This window comes from Lampetra fluviatilis, chromosome 3 (assembly GCF_964198595.1).
Source record: "Lampetra fluviatilis chromosome 3, kcLamFluv1.1, whole genome shotgun sequence".
NCBI classification, from domain to species: Eukaryota; Metazoa; Chordata; class Hyperoartia; order Petromyzontiformes; family Petromyzontidae; genus Lampetra; species Lampetra fluviatilis.
The window spans coordinates 33,531,521-33,550,440 of record NC_136277.1 but is presented as its reverse complement, the minus strand read 5'-3'; the positions used below and the strand labels follow the sequence as shown (position 1 = coordinate 33,550,440).

Genomic DNA, 18,920 nt, shown 5'->3' with positions numbered 1-18,920 from the left:
CCCTGGTCAGTGCGGGCTGATGAAAGAGGAACCCAAGGACCGCGGTTCAAATGTCACTCACCCTTGATTTTAGCCGTAGCCGGGAATTCAACTCTGGTTAATGAGTTTACAACGCAGACTAGCCACTATTCCACCACTCCACTTAGTTTTATATGCTATCAATATTTTATTTATTTTGTGGACTCCCATGTAAATATTAGCTCAACCAAGAGATTAAAACATATCGTTTGTATTCCAATAGCTTGATTGAAATCATGCCAAAAGACAAAGCATGCATTCTCACAGAGCAGTAAGTGCACCCATATTTGTTAGAAAATGGTCCACAAAAGGGATTCTTCACAGGACTCAAAATACATCTTTTTATATTTTACATAATAGATGGGTGTACTTTCCTGCAAGAACTGCTGCGAAATTGTCACATGATAGTGAATTCCAAAGCTGGGATTTCTCCAAATCGAGTGCAAAACAAACATGCAAGTGTGTTTTTTGTATTGTGCAGTCATCAATTCGCTACACTTGAAAACCCGGTTTAATTGCATCCCAGTAGTCATGCAACGTTGGGCTTGCCCGGGTTCGAACCCAGTAAATCCACCCAACCGCCTCAGCCCACCCACGAAATGCGATTTGCATTCCTCACACCTGGAGCAGGCAACGGAGCCGATTTATTACAAAAGCGACGCTTATATAATGTTTATGGTAAAACCTTCCGAGGAAAATCGTAAAAATCTCTCCTTTCAGATTTACACTCACCGTCTAATGAGAGTCCTAATAAAGGGTATTTTAATGCCTGGTTGTAATTTAGCAAAGGTGCACAGCAGGAACCCTGGTATTTATGACACACAAGGAATTAAAGTAACAAGCCACAAGACCACACCATGGACAGATCTTGAGATGGATGGGTCAATAGGGTGACCTTAAAAGAACTGGAATATAATGATACCATAATCACTAATTATTTTACAATGTGTATTAACGTATGCAGTCACTAGTCATATAAAAACTATTATAACTTAATAATTTGAAAAAGGGCACCACCAAAAGGTTACTTACACAGTACAAACACCGTTTGGATTTTAAAAACCGATCGAATCTCCAAAGACTTTTTACGATATTATGAGGCATGTAAAAATAGTGTGGTTGTGTTTATGTTCGTGATTACAGTATATTGTAACAAGACAGTCGTTTGAAATTACTGCAGTTTTTTTTATTCCAGCCTAATTTTATGTACTCTTCTTTACCCAGGAAAGCTTCACGGAGTCGCAACTCTTTTTTAGAAGGGTCCTTTCAAGTTTACACAGCGGAGGGCGATGTTGCTGTGTATAATCCAGGTTGAGAAAGTTGCGGATAACCCTGTAAACATTGGGATGTTTGGCCAATACCAGTCAGGACATCGAACCCAGTAAACAAGTAATAGAAAATTGGAAAAGGTCCATAATCTGAACTTGTTCAACTTACTCAAAACATACAGAAAATGGAAATTGAATATTAATAATAAAAAAATATACCCATAATTTACCGAAAAAACCTAAGAATATATAATTGTAATTTCGTTTGAATCTGGGTTTAATAATAACAACCCCCCCCCCCAAATATGTTTGGTCCTAGAGCCTCAAAGAAAGTTTGATGTGGCTCTTTACATTTTTTGTGTAGCGACCACAATGCTGAGAGGGCCGAGGTGGTGCTTTGACTTAGCTGGCAGATCTTCAGGGGGGTATGAGTGAGCGAGCCAAATATACATTTGTTCCTCTGCAGCTCGCAGTGCATCAGTGGTGACAGAGAATGGCCACTGAAGAATTACGTCACAGCGTTTCTTCCACGGTCGCTCCAACAGGCCTCTATCTGCACTACGGACACACCTCTTATTCTCTTGCAAATGTTGTTCGGCTTGTATGTATGTTGAGGTACGTAGCCAACCGTGCTAACCGGAGGTGGGGGGGGATGGACACAAATCAAACCACATATTTTAAGTCTCAGAGCTGGAATGATGCAAATTAATTGACAAATGTTTTCGTGCACTAGTTTTTGTATGTGCCGTCACTGGTGACCAGGGTGAGACCATCGACTTGTTTTTATCGTGGGTGTATGCCCGGATTGAAACCTAGGGTATCAAATGTGTTGGCTCAGTGCTCTGACTTCTCCACCACGAGGCCCCCTCTGGATTAATTTATATCTTGACAATTAGCTTTTCGTTAACACGCGGCACAAAATAACCACCGACTACTTTTAGCAAATGTTTGACATGAATCTGCCAACATGTGCATGTGCTATTCATGTGCTTTGAATCGGAGCAATGCAAAAGTTTATTATGGAACTGCCGTATAATTATATATTTCACGTGTAATGGAGTTTACATTTCATACAATTAGCCTTTATACATTGCATACTATTCCACTCGCTTGATGCATTTCACTTCACTAAGTTTTGTTTGTGTGTGTTCAAGCTGAGTGAATTATACAATATGCTTGGATATGCTGATGGAATTTCTGCAGGCAGCAATATTTTTCATTTGGCTTTCATAGCCTCATTCACGCATCCTGACTTCTCATGGAATAGAAAGCTCTTCAAAGGCCGGTACAGAATTGGAACATGGGCAGTAAAATACAGTAGACCATTTTAGAAAATCAGGCACAGCCAAAAAACACACTGATACTCCAGGGAGAATATATCCAATGGGTTACAAGATAAATAAACATTCTTTCCCGTAAAAAAATACCTTGTGGACATTTTCAAAAGGGGCACAATGTTAAGTCTCTAAACCCCCATCACAAACCAGGTAATTTAAAGAACGTGTCGTCTTGCAGCAAAACGCAGATTTAAAAAAATGTTGAAAATGTCGTGCATGCCAGATTGACAGGGTGGCCTCAAGTGAAGGTTCTGCTCACATGAGGCGGCGGGTTTCCGTTCCGGCCAGCCGGTCACCATGAGAACGAACACATGGCAATGTTTGCATCTTATAGTCTGCCTGCTCCGTTACCAAGACAATGTGGGGCCCTTTCCTGTTCGCACATAAAAAGACGTGGAGGCACGGGGCCCTCACGAGGTGCTTTTGGCTCATGACTCACCCACCGGCCTCTCCTCTTTCTTTCAAATTGAATTCGTTGGCAATATATTTTCAACCGTTCTAAAAGTATCCAAAGAAAGCTAAAGACGTGGAAAGAATTCTTCTGTTTGCAATAATTCGAGTAAAAATACAATCGGTCAAGCATTTGGTCTACGGCATGTACTTTTAAAACATCCAGATATTACTTACACTGTGCAGAACACTCTTTGGTTCTTTCGGTAAAGTCACGTAGATAGAAAAATAGCTAGTAGATCACGACGTTTCGATAGCAACACAAGCCATCTGTAATGTTTCACCTGAAGACGATGGCTTGTGTTGCTATCGAAACGTCGTGATCAATTAGCAATTTTTCTATCTACGTGACTTCACCGAAATATCCAAAGAGTATTAATTCCTGCAGTCACGAAAGCTTCAAATCAAGACTGTGCAGAATAGTACAACACATGTGCATTCGTTACAAAGACTGCAACATTGTTAACAAACACAAATTACACTGGTCAACACACTTTTTCTGGCATAAGGTATTCCAATGGTTTAAAGTAATTTTGGGGTGCTGATTCCAAATCTGGCATCAGTTTTTGTCTTTCACATCAGGTTTTTGAGATATAAAATATTACATTTTCAATAAAAACTACATAAAATTATATTATAAACACACTTTCCTAAAAATACAGCACCATATTTTAACACTAAAGCAGTCACTGACTCGCAACAACTTGCAATCTTAAGTGACAGAGTTAATTTTGGGTAAAATCAATGAAAATGGGGTATGCCTATAGCATAAAAATGAGATGTGATAGAGCAAATCTGAGATCAGATTTGGAATCAGCACACTGAAATTAGTCTAAAACAGCTGCAAAAGTCTAGGCCAGAAAAAAATGTTTTTTTTTGTTGACAAGTGTTATATGTCCAACCATTCGTGGCAAATTTACGTGTTATTCTTGTTTTGTTCTTTTCTTTAGAATCTTCACGCGGTTGGCCACTTCATTTGGTTTCCAGGGCAGTTGCTCCAAATTGTTTTTGTGTCCACAAATGGCTGTGCCGATGCCGTACCGTAAAGTTCGTCTCTTCCTCACTAAACGTTTGTGCCCAGGAAGGCATGATACTTGTCCAGGACAGAGTTAAAAAGGGAGAGGGTGTAACAAAAACGTGACCTAGCATCAAAATAGCTATTACGCACAAGATGTTCTTCCCAGGCATGGGAAGGAGGCCTCCAAATGAAGCCAAGATGTCAGTTTGTAACTTTGCTGAGTGTAGCCAATTTAAGTGTATTATGGAACCAGGTGACATCCATTGAGGGACGTTATTTGTCTAACTGCCGAGATGTGATTAGTTTGTTCTACCGTTTGGTGTTTTGTAAAGTTAAAATTGATTGTATTCTTGCAAAGTGTGTCTTGTGTCACAGTGTCTCCTGTGGAAGTTTCGAGCAAAGAGAACACTTTTTTTAACACAGTCACGCGATAAATCAGTCCGTCATCTTGGTAGGAATCTAACCCTTGACTTGGTAGCGAGCTTGCCGACTACAAAGGCGACACAATCACCAAGGAAACGAAACTTGCAAAGCGACGAATGCCCTCCCGTGTACGATTACACACGATACACGTTAAGAAAAGGGTCGTGAGGACAGAGACAGATGAGGGGGTGGGTGGACAAAGTATTCGAGCAGGTTTTGAATTTTGACACGATAATGCCAGGAGGCTTTTTCTGTCATTCTTGAATGGCTTTGAGTGGCCACTGGAGGACAACCTTGCCATAACCACAATTGCAGCAGGGGGAATGCAGGCAACGCCGTGGAGCACTGTATGGAATTTATTAACGTGCCGCCGGAGGAAACTTTTTTCTGGCTCGTGGGTCAGGTTTGTTTGCTCAGGGAATCACATTCAGGTGGCATTTCTGACTTGAAATTGATTTGTAAAATTGCCACAATGGCTCGACGTTGTGACAATTTTGGAGGCCTGTGAGAAAGAGCTTTATAGCTCATCGAATTCCCCCAGATTCTGAGACATTAACCCGAAGAGACGGCTCAACTCTCACTGTCAACAATAGCTTATGAAATATGCATACCTCAAGTGAAATGAGTTACACTGTGAAATAATTCAATTTTTAACGGAATCATACATTTGCAGCCAATTTGGTTGCGGGTTATTTTAACTACTTATTCCAACTTAAAATACAATTCTCGGGGATGATGTACAGAATGTCATTTTGACAGCCGCGGGAAGCAAAAACGAAAGTGAGTGTATGAGTGCAGTTGCATTTTTTAGAATGTAATTTTCTGTTTTTACCAGTTGTAAGATAAAATCGTCCATAACTGGGTGTTCCAGAATACCCCATAGCCGAGCTGCCCCTGCTGAGATCGGCGGAGTGTGGTTGCCTGCGTGCATTTACACGCATTGTGTGTACACGCGTGTCTGTGTGTGTTCATGCGCGCGTCCGTGGGAGTGTGGATGGGTGCGTGTGTGTGTGTGGGCGGGCTGCCACCCACTCCCCACAAAGGCTTCCACCCACAAGAATGTCGTACGCGCAAGAGGTTGAGGATCTGCCTGCCGTTTCGCCAAGTGGCATGTAAAGAGCCTCACAAGTGGCTAATGTGCAATTTTACTCCACCGTTATTTGTGAATCGTTACTAAGTGGTATTACTTTTTATCTTATGAAAACAATCAAGTGATAAGTTATTTGCATCAAGAAACGAAGAAGACAAATTTTGGTTTTGTAAAAAAAAAGATTTCATTTATTCTGAGGATCATTTTAATTGGCTGTTAAAGTATAATAAAAAAAAAAGTCATTCAATCTAATCGACAGTACGGTGTTCTTATTAGTTAGTATTTTAACTCACCATAACCTCAACTACGGTGGCATTCGAGGCAACTGTACTTCATCGCAGATGGGACTCAGATCGACAACCCTTTTTAGAGTTAATGATCCTATATTCCGGAGCAAGATGAGCGTTTAAGTCTGTGGTTCCCAGAAGACTGGAGGAGGCTGGGGAGGGGGGGTCCATCTATAAATCTGGATTCGATTTACCCCAGACGTGATTAAACAAAAGAATTATTCAAGCAACTGGTAGCACGTGGCAGACAGGGCTGGCGTCGTGTTGTTGTAGGCACCCGTCAAGTTGCGCTGATGTCAAACACCACTTCCAAGAAGTTTCCACTGGAATGTTCCACAGTGTATTTTTGGCCGTGCATTCATTTTTTCGATTCTTCTTATTTTCAGCATACAACTAATAAGACCATAGTAGCAGCAGCAGCAGACGCAATTCACCACTAAGTGTTGGATTCTTCACCGCGGCGCCTGTGCCAGGCTAGGTGCACATTGAGACCACGCGAAGTGGTGAAGGTTCGCTGGCAGGAAGGCATGGAACAGGGCCACGAGTTTTGAGTCAACTTTCCGGGGCGACTGCCAGTCGCACCAACTCTCCCACCTCGTCGTGTTTTATCCGCCCGGCGCCCTGCTCGTGGTTGTGAGCTTCGACCCTCCGCCTCAAAACACACAAACACACAGATACACACAAAGATCCCCTGTATAGCCTTAACAAACTCTAGGGCCAAGTGGTGTTAGTGAGAACTTATTAAAGGCAGAAGGGTGTGGCTCGGGCCGCATGCCCACGCCTAGCCACTGCCTTGTTTCTGCCTTTCCACCGCCACACATGGTGCTAATTTAGGCCAAGCTGACTTAGGAGAAGCCGAGGCCAGGATCAGATTCGAGTTTCAGCTCGGGATACGCAACACAGCCAACAGTCACAACTTTAATTACTGAGAGGCTGCTGCACTACGCCGTTGCACCCCTTGTTCTCCACACTCTCTCAACTGACGCGCACAACAGCCGCCGTTCGCCACTAAGTAGCGGTGACTTCAACACGGCGCTTGTGCCAGGCTAGGTGCACTGTGAGGCCAAGTGAAGTGTCTATGGCCCGCTGCAGGCGGTCACGCAGCAGACCCAGATGCCATGCGTTGACTGACATGACTGGCAGTTGCACCAAATGTGCTCCCCAATGTGCCAACTCTTTGCGCTTTACCCAGGATCAGAATATGTATTTGTACTGGAGGAATCCGATGAGCTACCAAGCTCTTTCTCACAGACACCCGCCCGGGGCTCTGCTCGTTGTTGTGCGCGTCGCTCCTCTCTGCCCTCAAACCTTCACGAACCTCCTCCACAGAGGCCGATCTTGACACTGCTGGTTCCAGTCATCGGCAAGTCCACTCAGCTCCACATCCTTCTGTACCACATCAGTCAATCTGTGCTCTAGCCTGTGTCGTGCCAGTTTAGCCCCCTCTATCCGGCCGAACAGAGGCTGCTTGGGCATGCGGTGGCTGGGCATGTTGGCGACGTGACCCAGCCAATACAACTTTGCTTGACGGAGTAGCTCACTGATGGGACTGTGTTCAGGATCTGTGAGCTCACACAATCCTGTATGATTAAACTCACACACAAGACAAAGATCCCACGTATATCCTTTAACTATTGCGGTCCCCAACCTTTTTGGCACCAGGGACCGGTTTCGTGGAAGACAATTTTTTCATGGACCGTGGCAGGAGGGGGGTCATCATTGGGTCTTTCCCCCTCTTCAAAGAAGCTCTCCAGCTACGTTTGTCTTTTTTACTAATTTTGGCTACTAGGGTTAGCAGCTTGTGGGCTTACCAACATTGTGACTGATACAAGTGCGCAGTGCGGGAAAGAGGCGCGGACTCACCGCTCACCTCCTGCCTGCTGTGCGGCCCGGTCCTTAGCAGGCCACGGACCGGTACAGGGGGTTGGGGACCCCTGCTTTAACAGATTGTTGCGGAAAGTGCTGTTAGCGAGCACCTGTGAAGGCTGGCACGGGATGCGAGTGATGTTTACACACCGCAGCAGGTCCCAGGTACTCATTTGAGGCCGAGCCGACCTCGGGGAGGCCCAGGACCCGTTCAGATATCGCCACTTGCGTTGGCCGTGAGCTAGAATCGAACTCGGGTTTGCCGGGTTCGTAGCGCATAGCGTTAGCCGCGACATTACCGCTCCAACACACTCGCACGCACACACAGGCTCACGCGTGTACACTCATCCACACACTCACTCACCTGTATTTAATTACACTATGGTGCCTGTGACCATGGCTATCGGTAATGGAAACAACTCAGGAAGAGACCAATTGTGTCAGAATTAAACTACTGTATAATACTACGTAACATACCTAATTTGAAACATGACCTATATACAAGTCTTGAAAGGCACCACCTTCATTGTATAGCGAAACACACCTCTAAAAGAGCTATAATCCTATACCCAACACAATACCTTAATTGTAAGATGTATGCTGTGGGAGGTTGTGGATTAGAGTAATTACTGTAGATACGTGAGAAAAAAAACCTCTGTAGGCCAAAATATTTTACCTATGTTATCATTAACTCCGGGCCAATTTCCTCACCATTTAATTCCATGTGAGCTGCAATAACACAGGGTGTCCACAAAAGTAGAATCTGTTATTAAAGGATTAGAATTAGACATCAGTTCTGAGCCCGGTTCAAACCAAAGATCTCCCGTGTAGCCTTAACACTTGCCCCTACACACTGTAGGGGCAAGTGCTGTTAGTGAGCACCTATGAAGGGGTGGGTGGCGAGCACCGTACTAATTTGAGGCTGAGTCGACCTAGGGGAGGCCCAGGACCGGTTCAGATAATCTTCACCGGTGTTGGCCGTGAGTGGAAATCAAACGCGGGTGGCCGGGTTCATAGGGCAGTGCGCTACCCGCTACACTACCGCTCCCCACTAAGCCCGGTCCACAAAGCTACACACACATACACGTGTGTGTGCACTTGGTAGTGTGAAGGTGTTGGCAGGGTGACAAGTCTCGTCCCTCGAAACCTCCAACTTCTCCACCACGATGAAGGTGGCGCACATTGTATCGAGATTTAGAGATACCCAGGTGTTCACCGAGATCTTGGATGCGATTATTCCGATTGATCCTGTGCTGTTGAAGACCACTCAAGATATTTTGGCACACATTTCATCCTTCACATAACCCCGACATTCAGTTTGCTCTTCAAACTGCCTGCTAATGTACAATTATTTGAAAGCGGATGCTTTACTTGCGTGGTGGTGGAAAGCGCTCATAATCCGGTGACTTTGAGACAGGGTTGGTAGACTACAAATAGATCATTGATGTGCGAGATACTCAACTTGCAGGCCAACAGGCAACCTTAAAAGGCAGTCGGGCAAATAGATCACTGCCATCTCTAAGTGTTATCCCTTCTGAGGTGAAGTTTTTTCTAGGAATTTTAGTTTTCTATCTCATGAAAAAATGTAAACAAATTAGGGACCCACCATCCCAAGCAGAATCCTCATGAAAATGAGCCTTGAGAGTAAAGTTTTCCTGAGCAAAGCAGAGTAAAAAATATATATTTTTTTAAACGTGTAAGGTCTTGTTAGGATGCGATTAACCCACAGGTACAGAGCCACCAAAAGATTTGCACAACACATTTGCAAAAAGCATTGGTGTTAACATGAAAGAATTTTAATTGCCAGAAAAAGAAAAACATCGTTGTAGCGCCAAGCGGATAATACCGAGCAAGCGGAGGGAGGCGGCGTGAGGAGAACGTGGTCCCACGGCGACCATCAGCCACGCTTTTGGAATGGAAGTCGTGAGGCAAAGCCTCCACCTCAGGACGCAAGCCCCGTTCCAGTGTTGCCAGATCCAGAGAATCAAAACCTCGAGGCCTGTTGTACTCAAAATGGGGTGCATGGTGTGAGGGGGAGGGGGATTCTATAAATCCTGAAGGGGTCATGGTCGGTGACCATGAAGGGGACTGAGAAGAAGAGGTCCCACTCGGGTCGACGTTGTGGACTGCAAATTGTTGGATTTGAGGATCTGTGGCATTTTCAGAGTAGGCCATCATTCGTGTTGCTCTCAAAACGTCGAGAAAATATTTCTCTCGAATCGCAACCAACGGATACAAAACCTCCAGATTGTACCAAGAAAATTAGATGTGTGTGGGTCATCTCCATTTCCAAGAGACACTTAGAAAAAAACAATGATTCTCCAATCAACCAAACAAGGCACGTTTGCAAGTATTGTTGCTGGCTGAGGGAGGGGAGGATAAAAATAAACCCTCAATGCTGGAACCTTGAAAACGAAATAGGACTTCTTGCCAATGATAACAGTTTCCTCAATGCAGTATACATCTTACAGTATACTGAGAGAAGTAACCTCCGATCTGGAAACACTGTCCTGGGTATAAAAAAAAACTGAGGCAGTCAACAAAAACTGTAATAACCAGGCTGGGTCCTGCCACAGCCGTCCTCCATCGCCTCGTGTTGCAAAGCGAACACATCATTCTATATATATACGCGTGTCTTTATTCTCAGTGGGATAAAATATTACCCTTATATGGCATACCGAAGCACCAAAAAGCGAGCGTGTCTACATATTTCCGAGCGGGAAGCCTCACCGCAGCTCCGGCGACGAACGCGCGCAAACTTGCCCGCCATCCGCCGCATGGGTTTCCTAACACGAGAGATGGTGGTGGTGGTTGTTGTTGTTGTTGCTGCTATTGTTGTTGTTTTTGGATGGAAGCTGCCAGCCACCACCTGTGCGTGCCGCCTGCCACGAGGCACGATTTACAAGTGACAACATGCTTGCGAGCCACGCCGCTGCAGGACATTGTCCAGGGGAGCGAGCCGGGGCAGAGATTTACAGGTTGGCAAAACGGTCAAAACTTAGCGCATTACATGATCTATACAGGGGGGGGGGGGGGGGGTTGTCACCGTCTGAGGTGAAACAAAAGTCATAGGGAAAATATCTCAACAATGATGGAAGAGAACTCCATGGAAGAGAACTCCATGTAAGGCGTCGTCTCTGCTGTCGTCTATGCGACGGGCAACCCGAGAAGATCCACGGCTTCACCAAGGACAGGTTGATTACCGAAAGACAAAAACGAGAGAGAACCATCCAGGGACCAGTGGCAACCCCGAATCAGGATTTTAAGTTTTCGTGACTGCAATGATTCATACTCTTTGTTTTTTTCGGTAAAGTCACGTATGTAAAAAATAAAATAAATGAAAAACAACTAAATTAAATCACTGTGATTTAATTTAGTTGTTTTCTCATTTATTTTATTTTTACCTACGTCACTTTATCGAAAAAACCCAAAGGGTATGAACCCCTAATCACATCGCCTGGGGCCGATTTGCGCCTCTCCCGGGGTTGTCAGCGGCCGTGGGGACACGGAGCTGTGTGGGGACTCTCTCTCTCTAAAGATGGATTTATTAAAAAAAACTAAATTGGACATTAATCATCAACGAGTGAATCTGGCCCACGGCGAAGTCATGAGGGGGGGGGGGGGCACGGACCGAAGAGAAGTTTGAGGGACTGGAGGAAGACGGCGAAGGACACCACCACGCCACGGACGTGCCGACGGCGGGGCAGGGTTAAGGGCGGATGGGAGGTTTCCAAGCAAAACAAAGTTCGTAAAAGCGAGCGAGTTCTCGAGACGAGGCACAGAGGTGTTGGTGGTGGCGGTTCGTGTTTTGCATCGTTATACACTGGACTTAAGCTGGAAAGTGCCAAGCCATACGAGATATTTGTAAGAGCATTTTGACAACAAAGACACCATTCGATCACAGGAATGTGGGCATAGCAACGCCGACAAATCAAAATGCAACGAACAAAACCGTTTCATTCAGGAACGAATCCAGAAGCAATGTTGTAACACGCGCGCAGACACACCGTGTGTACACTGTAATACGTATACATATCCCCACCCCTCAACTCAAAAGTATATAATAAGCGCATTGTGTTCACAATGTAACCGTTTAGACAACCTCAAAAACAGAACATGCAGTTGCCGCGAGATGCGATGGCACACTGCACGGCAAAGCCCAACACACACACACACAGGTAAGAACGTCAACCTAGACCTCCACAGGCATGTTACTACATGTAAATAAGGCATCCCCGTATTGAACGGGAGAGCGGAGGGACACACCAATTTAAGAGCAAACGTGTTGTTGTCACGTTCCATTCCCGCCACCCCGCCCCTCCAAAAAAATAGAAAGTTTTGCCAATAATATATTTTAGCATTTTAAAAAATCACCAATTACATCCAATTTGTGCCTTCGGAGAACAGGTTGCCAGGTGACATAATGTCCCTTTGCAGCCCCTACAGCAATGGTCCTGGAATTACACCGCATAAATATTTCTCCCTCGAAAGGACCGCCGAGAATGGGTGCCGACCGACGCTCGGTAGCACCGTCGGCTTCTCCGGTGACATTCGGTCGCAAACCTACCAACAGCTGCGACGGCTGCGAGGCGGAACCCACATCCAACCTGTCAATTGTCGCGCCGGGCCCATCGGTGTGACCAAATCCAAAGAAACTTACCAAAATCTTACGAAAACCCCAGATTCGTTCAAACCTCAAATGACCACCCCCATATTGTTACCAGGAATCTCCAACAACCATTACGGACCAATCTTCCCTGCCCAGCCAAGTTGGAGTCCCCTGCCCACCCCCCCTTCTAGAAAGGCCACCGCAAGCCATTATCTGCGCAAGAACGAGGCGAGGCTGCCTCGCGGCACCTGGCTCGTCTCGACGCGCTGCGTCGTCACGCTCGTCATGCTCTTCACGCTCGTGCCGCTCGCCTGCTGCCCCGTCGACAGGCGGACGGCGGCGACGGCCGCCTCGCCGCCCATGTGAATTCCGCCGCGGGGCTCGGGCGAGCCCACGCCGGCCGAGTAGATGCCGAGACGGAGGATGGCCTCGCTGGGCTCGTTGGGCCCGCCCGACCCGGACTGGCTCGCGGCCGACGCCCTCGCGGTGGTGGCCTGCGAGCGGGTCGCGGAGCCGGCGCGGCTCGACCGGGACGAGGAATTGCCACCGCCGCCGCCGTCGCCGCCGCCGGGCGTGTTGTGCTTCACCGTGCGGGAGCGCAGTTCGTACTCCGAGATGGTCTCCTCTGTCGAGTCGGCGCCGCGCTCGGCGCCCTCCTGCTGGTGCGTGGACACGACCCTGGGTTTTGGTTTTTGAAGCCGTGCGGCCGTCGGTGCTGGCGGCGCCGGTGCGAGCACGGGGCTACACCGGCTCGAATGCCGGGCCGCTCTGGCCGTCCCCGCACACGCGCCTGGCGCCAGACATGACGGGAGCTTTCGCTTGCCAGAGTTGCACGGCGCAAACCGGACGGCGCCGTCGCTGAAAGACCAGCGAGGGACGTCTGCACGGCGGCTGTGCAATACTTGTAATTTGACACGGAAAGGACCACACCTCTGAATTGCTGTGGCCGGTATATTGCCGAGTCGCACTGCAACATGGGGGGTGCGAGCTGCTCGTGCATTGCACTCTGTGACCCGGTGAGCCGAATTCGATTCCCAGCCATGGTTAATAATGGAGAGAGAGAGGTATCTGAACCGCATTCACCAACCCGCACTGACCAGCCGTGGTGAAGTAGGATCAAAGAGCCCCGTGTCCGATGGGGTGATGAGATTGGGGAAACCGTCACCCAGCAGTAGATCGACAATGGGTGGTAAATAAAAAAAAATCAAACACTACCATCGTCTCATGGACAGACTGACCCCTGTCACGGTGATGTGTCATTTCCACCATGGCTCAGGGCTGCTGACGTCCCCAGTTCTCGTTTGAGCAATGCACTGGGATTTATAATGCGATAACATTGCACGGTGGATTAGAATCAAATCAGATTGCGACTGTACCTCAAAATGCAGTTCGACAACCAGGGGCGGGAGGTGGGGGAGGCGGGAGGTGGGGGGGGGGGGCGGGAAATCGTGAGCACCGTGGGAGGTGTCGCGATTCCAAGGAGAACGAGTCTCGTTCCGACTGCACACGGCCGCTAAGCTCACGAACGTCGTCATCCACCGTGGATCTCTCCACTGCTGGATAAATGCCTCCCGAACACGGGACCATCTCCCCGCGGGGCCATCTAGGAGATGCGTGCGAGTGCAAATCCCTCGCGGGCGATCGCTCCGGTCGTGGGACAGCGCCGAGGCGTGCGGTGCCACCAAGCCCCAGCCGGCTCCCGTGTACACACGTGGGCACCAGGGGGTGGGGGCGGAGCGGTGGCGCAGCGGTCGGCGCAGGGCACCGCGATACGCGCGCACAACCAGACCGGCAACAGGACGAACCCGGCACGGTGCACCGTAACGAGAGAGCCTGCGGCAAGATCCACAGGCGATTGTTTAATCAAATCCAGGCTTGTGCTCGTCTCGGATTCACAGCGACACCAGAAACCGCAGCGAGAGCTGCATTTGAGCGGCATCTGGCTGGTGAACGGTTTAGCCCCGGGGCTGCGAGGGCGGCTGACGGGGGACTTGGCAGGGCCTTGGCAAGGGAGCGGTTAGGGGTGTATTTCGCGGTAATATCGCAAACCCTTTGAAGCCGTCACTGTATAGAACAAGAGTTTGGTGAGCTTAGGTGAAAGCCAAACAAGCTAAAAGTGGGGGACAAGTCCCGACAGAGGGGATGTCTCAGCCCCTAGCTTCAAATTGGCCACATCCTGGTAAAGGGGACTGCGCTCTGTAGGACGTGTGTGTGTGCGCGCGTGTGTGCGACACTGCTTAGGGTTGGCACATTTCCAGCATAGCCCACTAACCGTAAACCTCCTGGTGTGTGTGGGTGTGCTTGTTGGTGCATGCGTACACACGTTATATATGCAATGAGAGAGTCACGTTCGTCTCTGTGCAGCGTCTCCACGTGCAGGTGCGTTTTTAGACACGACTCTGTAAATGCAAATCGTATTATAAATTGTGTTGGATCGAAAGGCCGGCCCGTGCAATGGGAACATGGAATTTGCACGACGCTGGCTTATTAGGGTCACCATGAATGAATGCCATCATTATTTTATTTTTTTCCTTCCCCAAACATGACTCCTCTCATTCATATATAGAGAGAACAAACAAAAACGACATTTTTCTTTTCCCAATTGCTTTTTTTTTTTCAAAAAGTGAAGAAACTAAACCACCACTTGAGAAGATGCGAGGGAGGGAGCCGGACGGGGGCAGGAAGTGACAGGAAGTGACATGGAAGGAGGGAAACCGATCAAGGCACAGCCATGGAACGCGGCACCGACGCTCGTGGGACCGGCGCCGCAAAGGCACGAAGCGACGATACACGCAATGAGCCGTTCTGACCAAAAGCTTTACCTCCGAGAGCCACAGACCCCCCCCCTTCCCCCCTCCCATCAAGTTCCAGAAATCACCCCTTAAGCGGTCACCCCTACGGAAAAAAGAATTACCGTTCAAATGTAACAAAAACGACTTGTTCATATTCCCAGATTATCGATTACGTTCTACACGGACCGTAGAGTTGTGGTTACTCCTGCTGAGTGTCGAGTTCTCCACCTTCACACCTTGATGAGTTGCAGAGGTGGACTATCGCAAGCCCATCATCCGAGCGCCACAATTCTAGCGATGTCACATACCTCAAAAACCTTTCTGAACCGGACAGCGAAAACGGAAACCCAAAACAAACCAAACAAGCCCCTACTTCATGGACGTAGCCCAGGCCGCAGTGTTCAGGGCCGTCCAATACAAGTTGCAGGCTGCGTTAGACAGAAAAATAAAACACTTTAAATTCGCTTGAACGAGTCACCTTGGGTCGGTGGTTGTCATGGAGACGGTATGCAAATAACATTTTTGTGAGATCCTCAAGCACCAGACGATTTTAGTGACCTCACAATTTTTTACATTTTTTTCACATGAACGAAGCTGCAATCTTGTGTCAGACCGCCCCGCGCACATAAGTACATATTTGTGAAGTAAGCGCCCTTGTTTATTTTGTTTGCGTCGTTCTTTAACCGTGTTTGTGTTCCAAATTCAACACAGGAGCGACTAAAACTTGGTGGGGGTTGAGCAGGGTGGGCGAATTTTGGATATGGACGGAAGATCGCTTGAGCAGCAAAAGGGGATGCATTCCTTTTTTACATCCAGCTTTTGGCTGAAGCAACTCGACAGGACGATTGTCCGAATGCTCCTTCTGCCCCCGAGCACCGCTCGCGTGCAGCTAAGACCCGAAGAAGCCTCGGAGATCCATCAACAAAAGAAACATGCGACATAGCAAGCAGAGAAGAAAACTAAACAGCTGCCGTCTTCATCGGCGAAGGTGGAAAACGAGGAGGACGGGAATTGCAGCCCTTTGCAGAAGCACCCTTGGCCCGCTTACAAAAGAAAAGCACTAAGAGGCATGAAGCCTACTACTGTACTACCAACTTTTCATGGTTTTTTTTTTAAAAAAAGCAAATGTTTCAAACATGCGAGGACACGAATCTTTGGTATCGACTGGAGGAGTCGCGAAGGCCCCAGGGCCTTGTGCTCGCGCGATACGCGAGTGGCGTGCGTGCGCGAGCACTACCCGCTCACTCGCACGTACGCACGCCTCTCAGCTGCCCCCCCGCCCCCCGCTTGTGTCGGAGTGAGGACCGATGCCATGATGGAGGAGAAGAGAGACGGCGGTGGGGGGGGAGGGCAGAGCGCGCGGTTCACTTCCTGCGCGATACCTGCTGGTGGAAGAGCACCTCGTTGGCCTCTACCACATCTTCATCTTCGTCGTCGTCTTCCCCAGCTGCGCCCTGCCGGCGCAGAATCTGACGCATCGCGACCTCCTGCTCGGGGCACACGCACGGGCACACGCACGGGCACACGCACGGGCACACGCACGGGCACACGCACGCACGCACACACGCACGCACACGCACGGGCACACGCACGCACGCACGCACACGCACGGGCACACGCACGCACGCACACGCACGCACGCAACACACACAAACACGAATGCACATGTGCATGCATACACATACAAACACACAAACGCACACGTACACACAGTGCTCAGATAAAAAAAACAGTAGCTTCGACAATAATCCCCGGCATGCGTCTCCGCAAGCCGTCGGTGTCTGTGATGGCCGTGTGTTTGTGACGGTTGTGCCTCGGGCTCCTCCAGTCGATTTTTCTGAAGCGGTCGTCCTGTGAATAAACCACTTCCACTGGGGGGAACGTGAAATTTCCACCGCTGGCTCAGGGCAGCTCAAATGAGCACGTTGACACTGGCATTATTTATACCGATTTACATTTATAAAAAAAAAACAACCCCTAATGACCAAATGGTCCCCGTGTCCCCGTGTCTCCGTGTCCCCGTGTCCCCGTGTCCCCGTGTCCCCGTGTCCCCGTGTCCCCGTGTCTCCGTGTCCCCGTGTCCCCGTGTCACCGCCGGGACGAGGTGAGGCCCGCTAGTGGCGCGTGCTGCTCCCCGCCATTACCTCTCCGTTGGCGTTGAGGACGACGACCCTGACCTCGTCGCCCGAGCCCCAGGTCGTGTGCTGCTTCATCAGCAGATCCCGCGGGGGGTTGTGCTGTACTCCTGCGCCACCCGCCCAGATCTGCCGGTGGCAGAGTGGAGGAGAGGGAGGAAGGAGAGGTGGGGGAGTGGGTGGAGAAGAGATGATGATGATTATGCAGGAGAGGAGAACCGAGGGAAACGAGCCACGTGACCTCTCCAGACTCACGCGGGTGACACGAGAATCGTCACCCGCGTTGTGATCCAGATCTCTGCTGACATAGGTTGGTGGATGACAGAGATGCGGAAGATACCAAACTTGCTCAACTAACTCCAAATTTGCTCAACTAACTCCAACCTTGCTCAACTAACTCTTCTTCCCACCTCCCCCCCCCCGCTCCAATGATGGTCGTTATTTTTGTATTTTGGATTGGAGAGCAATTTGGGAAATTTGTTTAAAATAAATATGATTATTATGACTAGTCAAGTGTTCCTTGTGAAAGAGTCTTGAGACTTGTGCAGCAAGGCAGTGAGAGATTTGTGCCCCCAGCTTGGGCTGATTGAGGATGCAAGGAACATGGGAGAGGGGGGGGGGCATGGGGGGGTGGATAGTCACGTGGGCGGCTCACCGTGATGCCGTCACCGGCCTTGACGATTGTGCGGCCCGTGAATTTGTAGACGATGTCGGCGCGGCCATGGATCGAGCGCTTCACAGTCCACCCGCCCACCGCCTGGTCCTGCTCCCCACAGGAACGCGAGTGGGAACACGTACACGGGAACACGCGACACGCACGCGTGCGGGCACGGGGCAACACAAAGACGCACGCAGACGAGAAAACACAAATGGCACAGACACACGCACACACGAACAAAACAATTAAAAAGCTGCTGCCTTGAAGTCACTGGGGCTAGAGTCACAAACGGAGTTCAAATCCAAGTTAGAGGCCTACGACCTTTTGGGGTCATCAAGATGGGGTGCGACTTTTATGGGAAGCATTCCGTGGTTGTCCTGCACGCAACTCCCAGACCGGTGCCTGCTACGGAGGAATGTGGAATGCCCGGCGCGAGCAGAGGCCCCGCCAACCAGGAGGCAAGCAGCGCGCAAACGCTCGTTTGACCTCAGACTCGACCTGCTCGAAGAATAGGCCGCGGTTTAAAGGAGTTATTGTTGTTTTCATTCAGATCGCTGAATTATGTTTTGCCCCCACTTGGCCGAGCTGTCTGGGGCAACATTCACCGGGGCTCCATGGGACAGAGAAATACTGAAAATTCCAGGGACCCGTAAAAGTGTTCCTCTGAAAGAAAAAAAATCCCGCGCGTGGTCAATTTCTTCCGTTCAGATTTGGCGAAAAGATACTGGAAGGAATTCCTTACATGTGCCGTGGCGCCTGCCCATAAAAATGAAATACAATCCCTTCTGTCGAAACCCGAGGCTTTCTTCGACCAGTGGGAGGGTTGCTCAGTCTTAGTTGAACACGAAGTAGGCTTTCTCGACCAAAATTATCCACGATATCGTTTTTTTTGGTTGAGATCGCGTAAATATAAACGTGTCGTTAAGCCCACCACCACCCGACACAGCCTATTAGTAAAGTTCGTCACGT

General features: G+C 48.8%; 1 protein-coding gene across 4 annotated transcripts in view; it reads right to left on the bottom strand.

Moving 5' to 3' along the window:
• Window positions 1-9,531: 9,531 nt before the first annotated feature.
• The window catches only part of LOC144931054 (lamin-B1-like), a 33,665-nt gene continuing 24,276 nt past the window's right edge, over window positions 9,532-18,920 (bottom strand). The window contains exons 9-12 of one of the 4 annotated variants that reach the window (XM_078854949.1): window positions 17,949-18,056; window positions 17,303-17,422; window positions 16,541-16,645; window positions 9,532-13,025 (exon numbers count right to left, since the gene is read on the bottom strand). In XM_078854949.1, the coding sequence (XP_078711075.1) occupies window positions 12,576-13,025; window positions 16,541-16,645; window positions 17,303-17,422; window positions 17,949-18,056 (783 nt within the window). In that variant the 3' untranslated portion in view covers window positions 9,532-12,575. The remainder of the gene's footprint in view (window positions 13,026-16,540; window positions 16,646-17,302; window positions 17,423-17,948; window positions 18,057-18,920) is intronic. The other 3 variants (XM_078854951.1, XM_078854952.1, XM_078854953.1) reach the window with 3 other exon arrangements.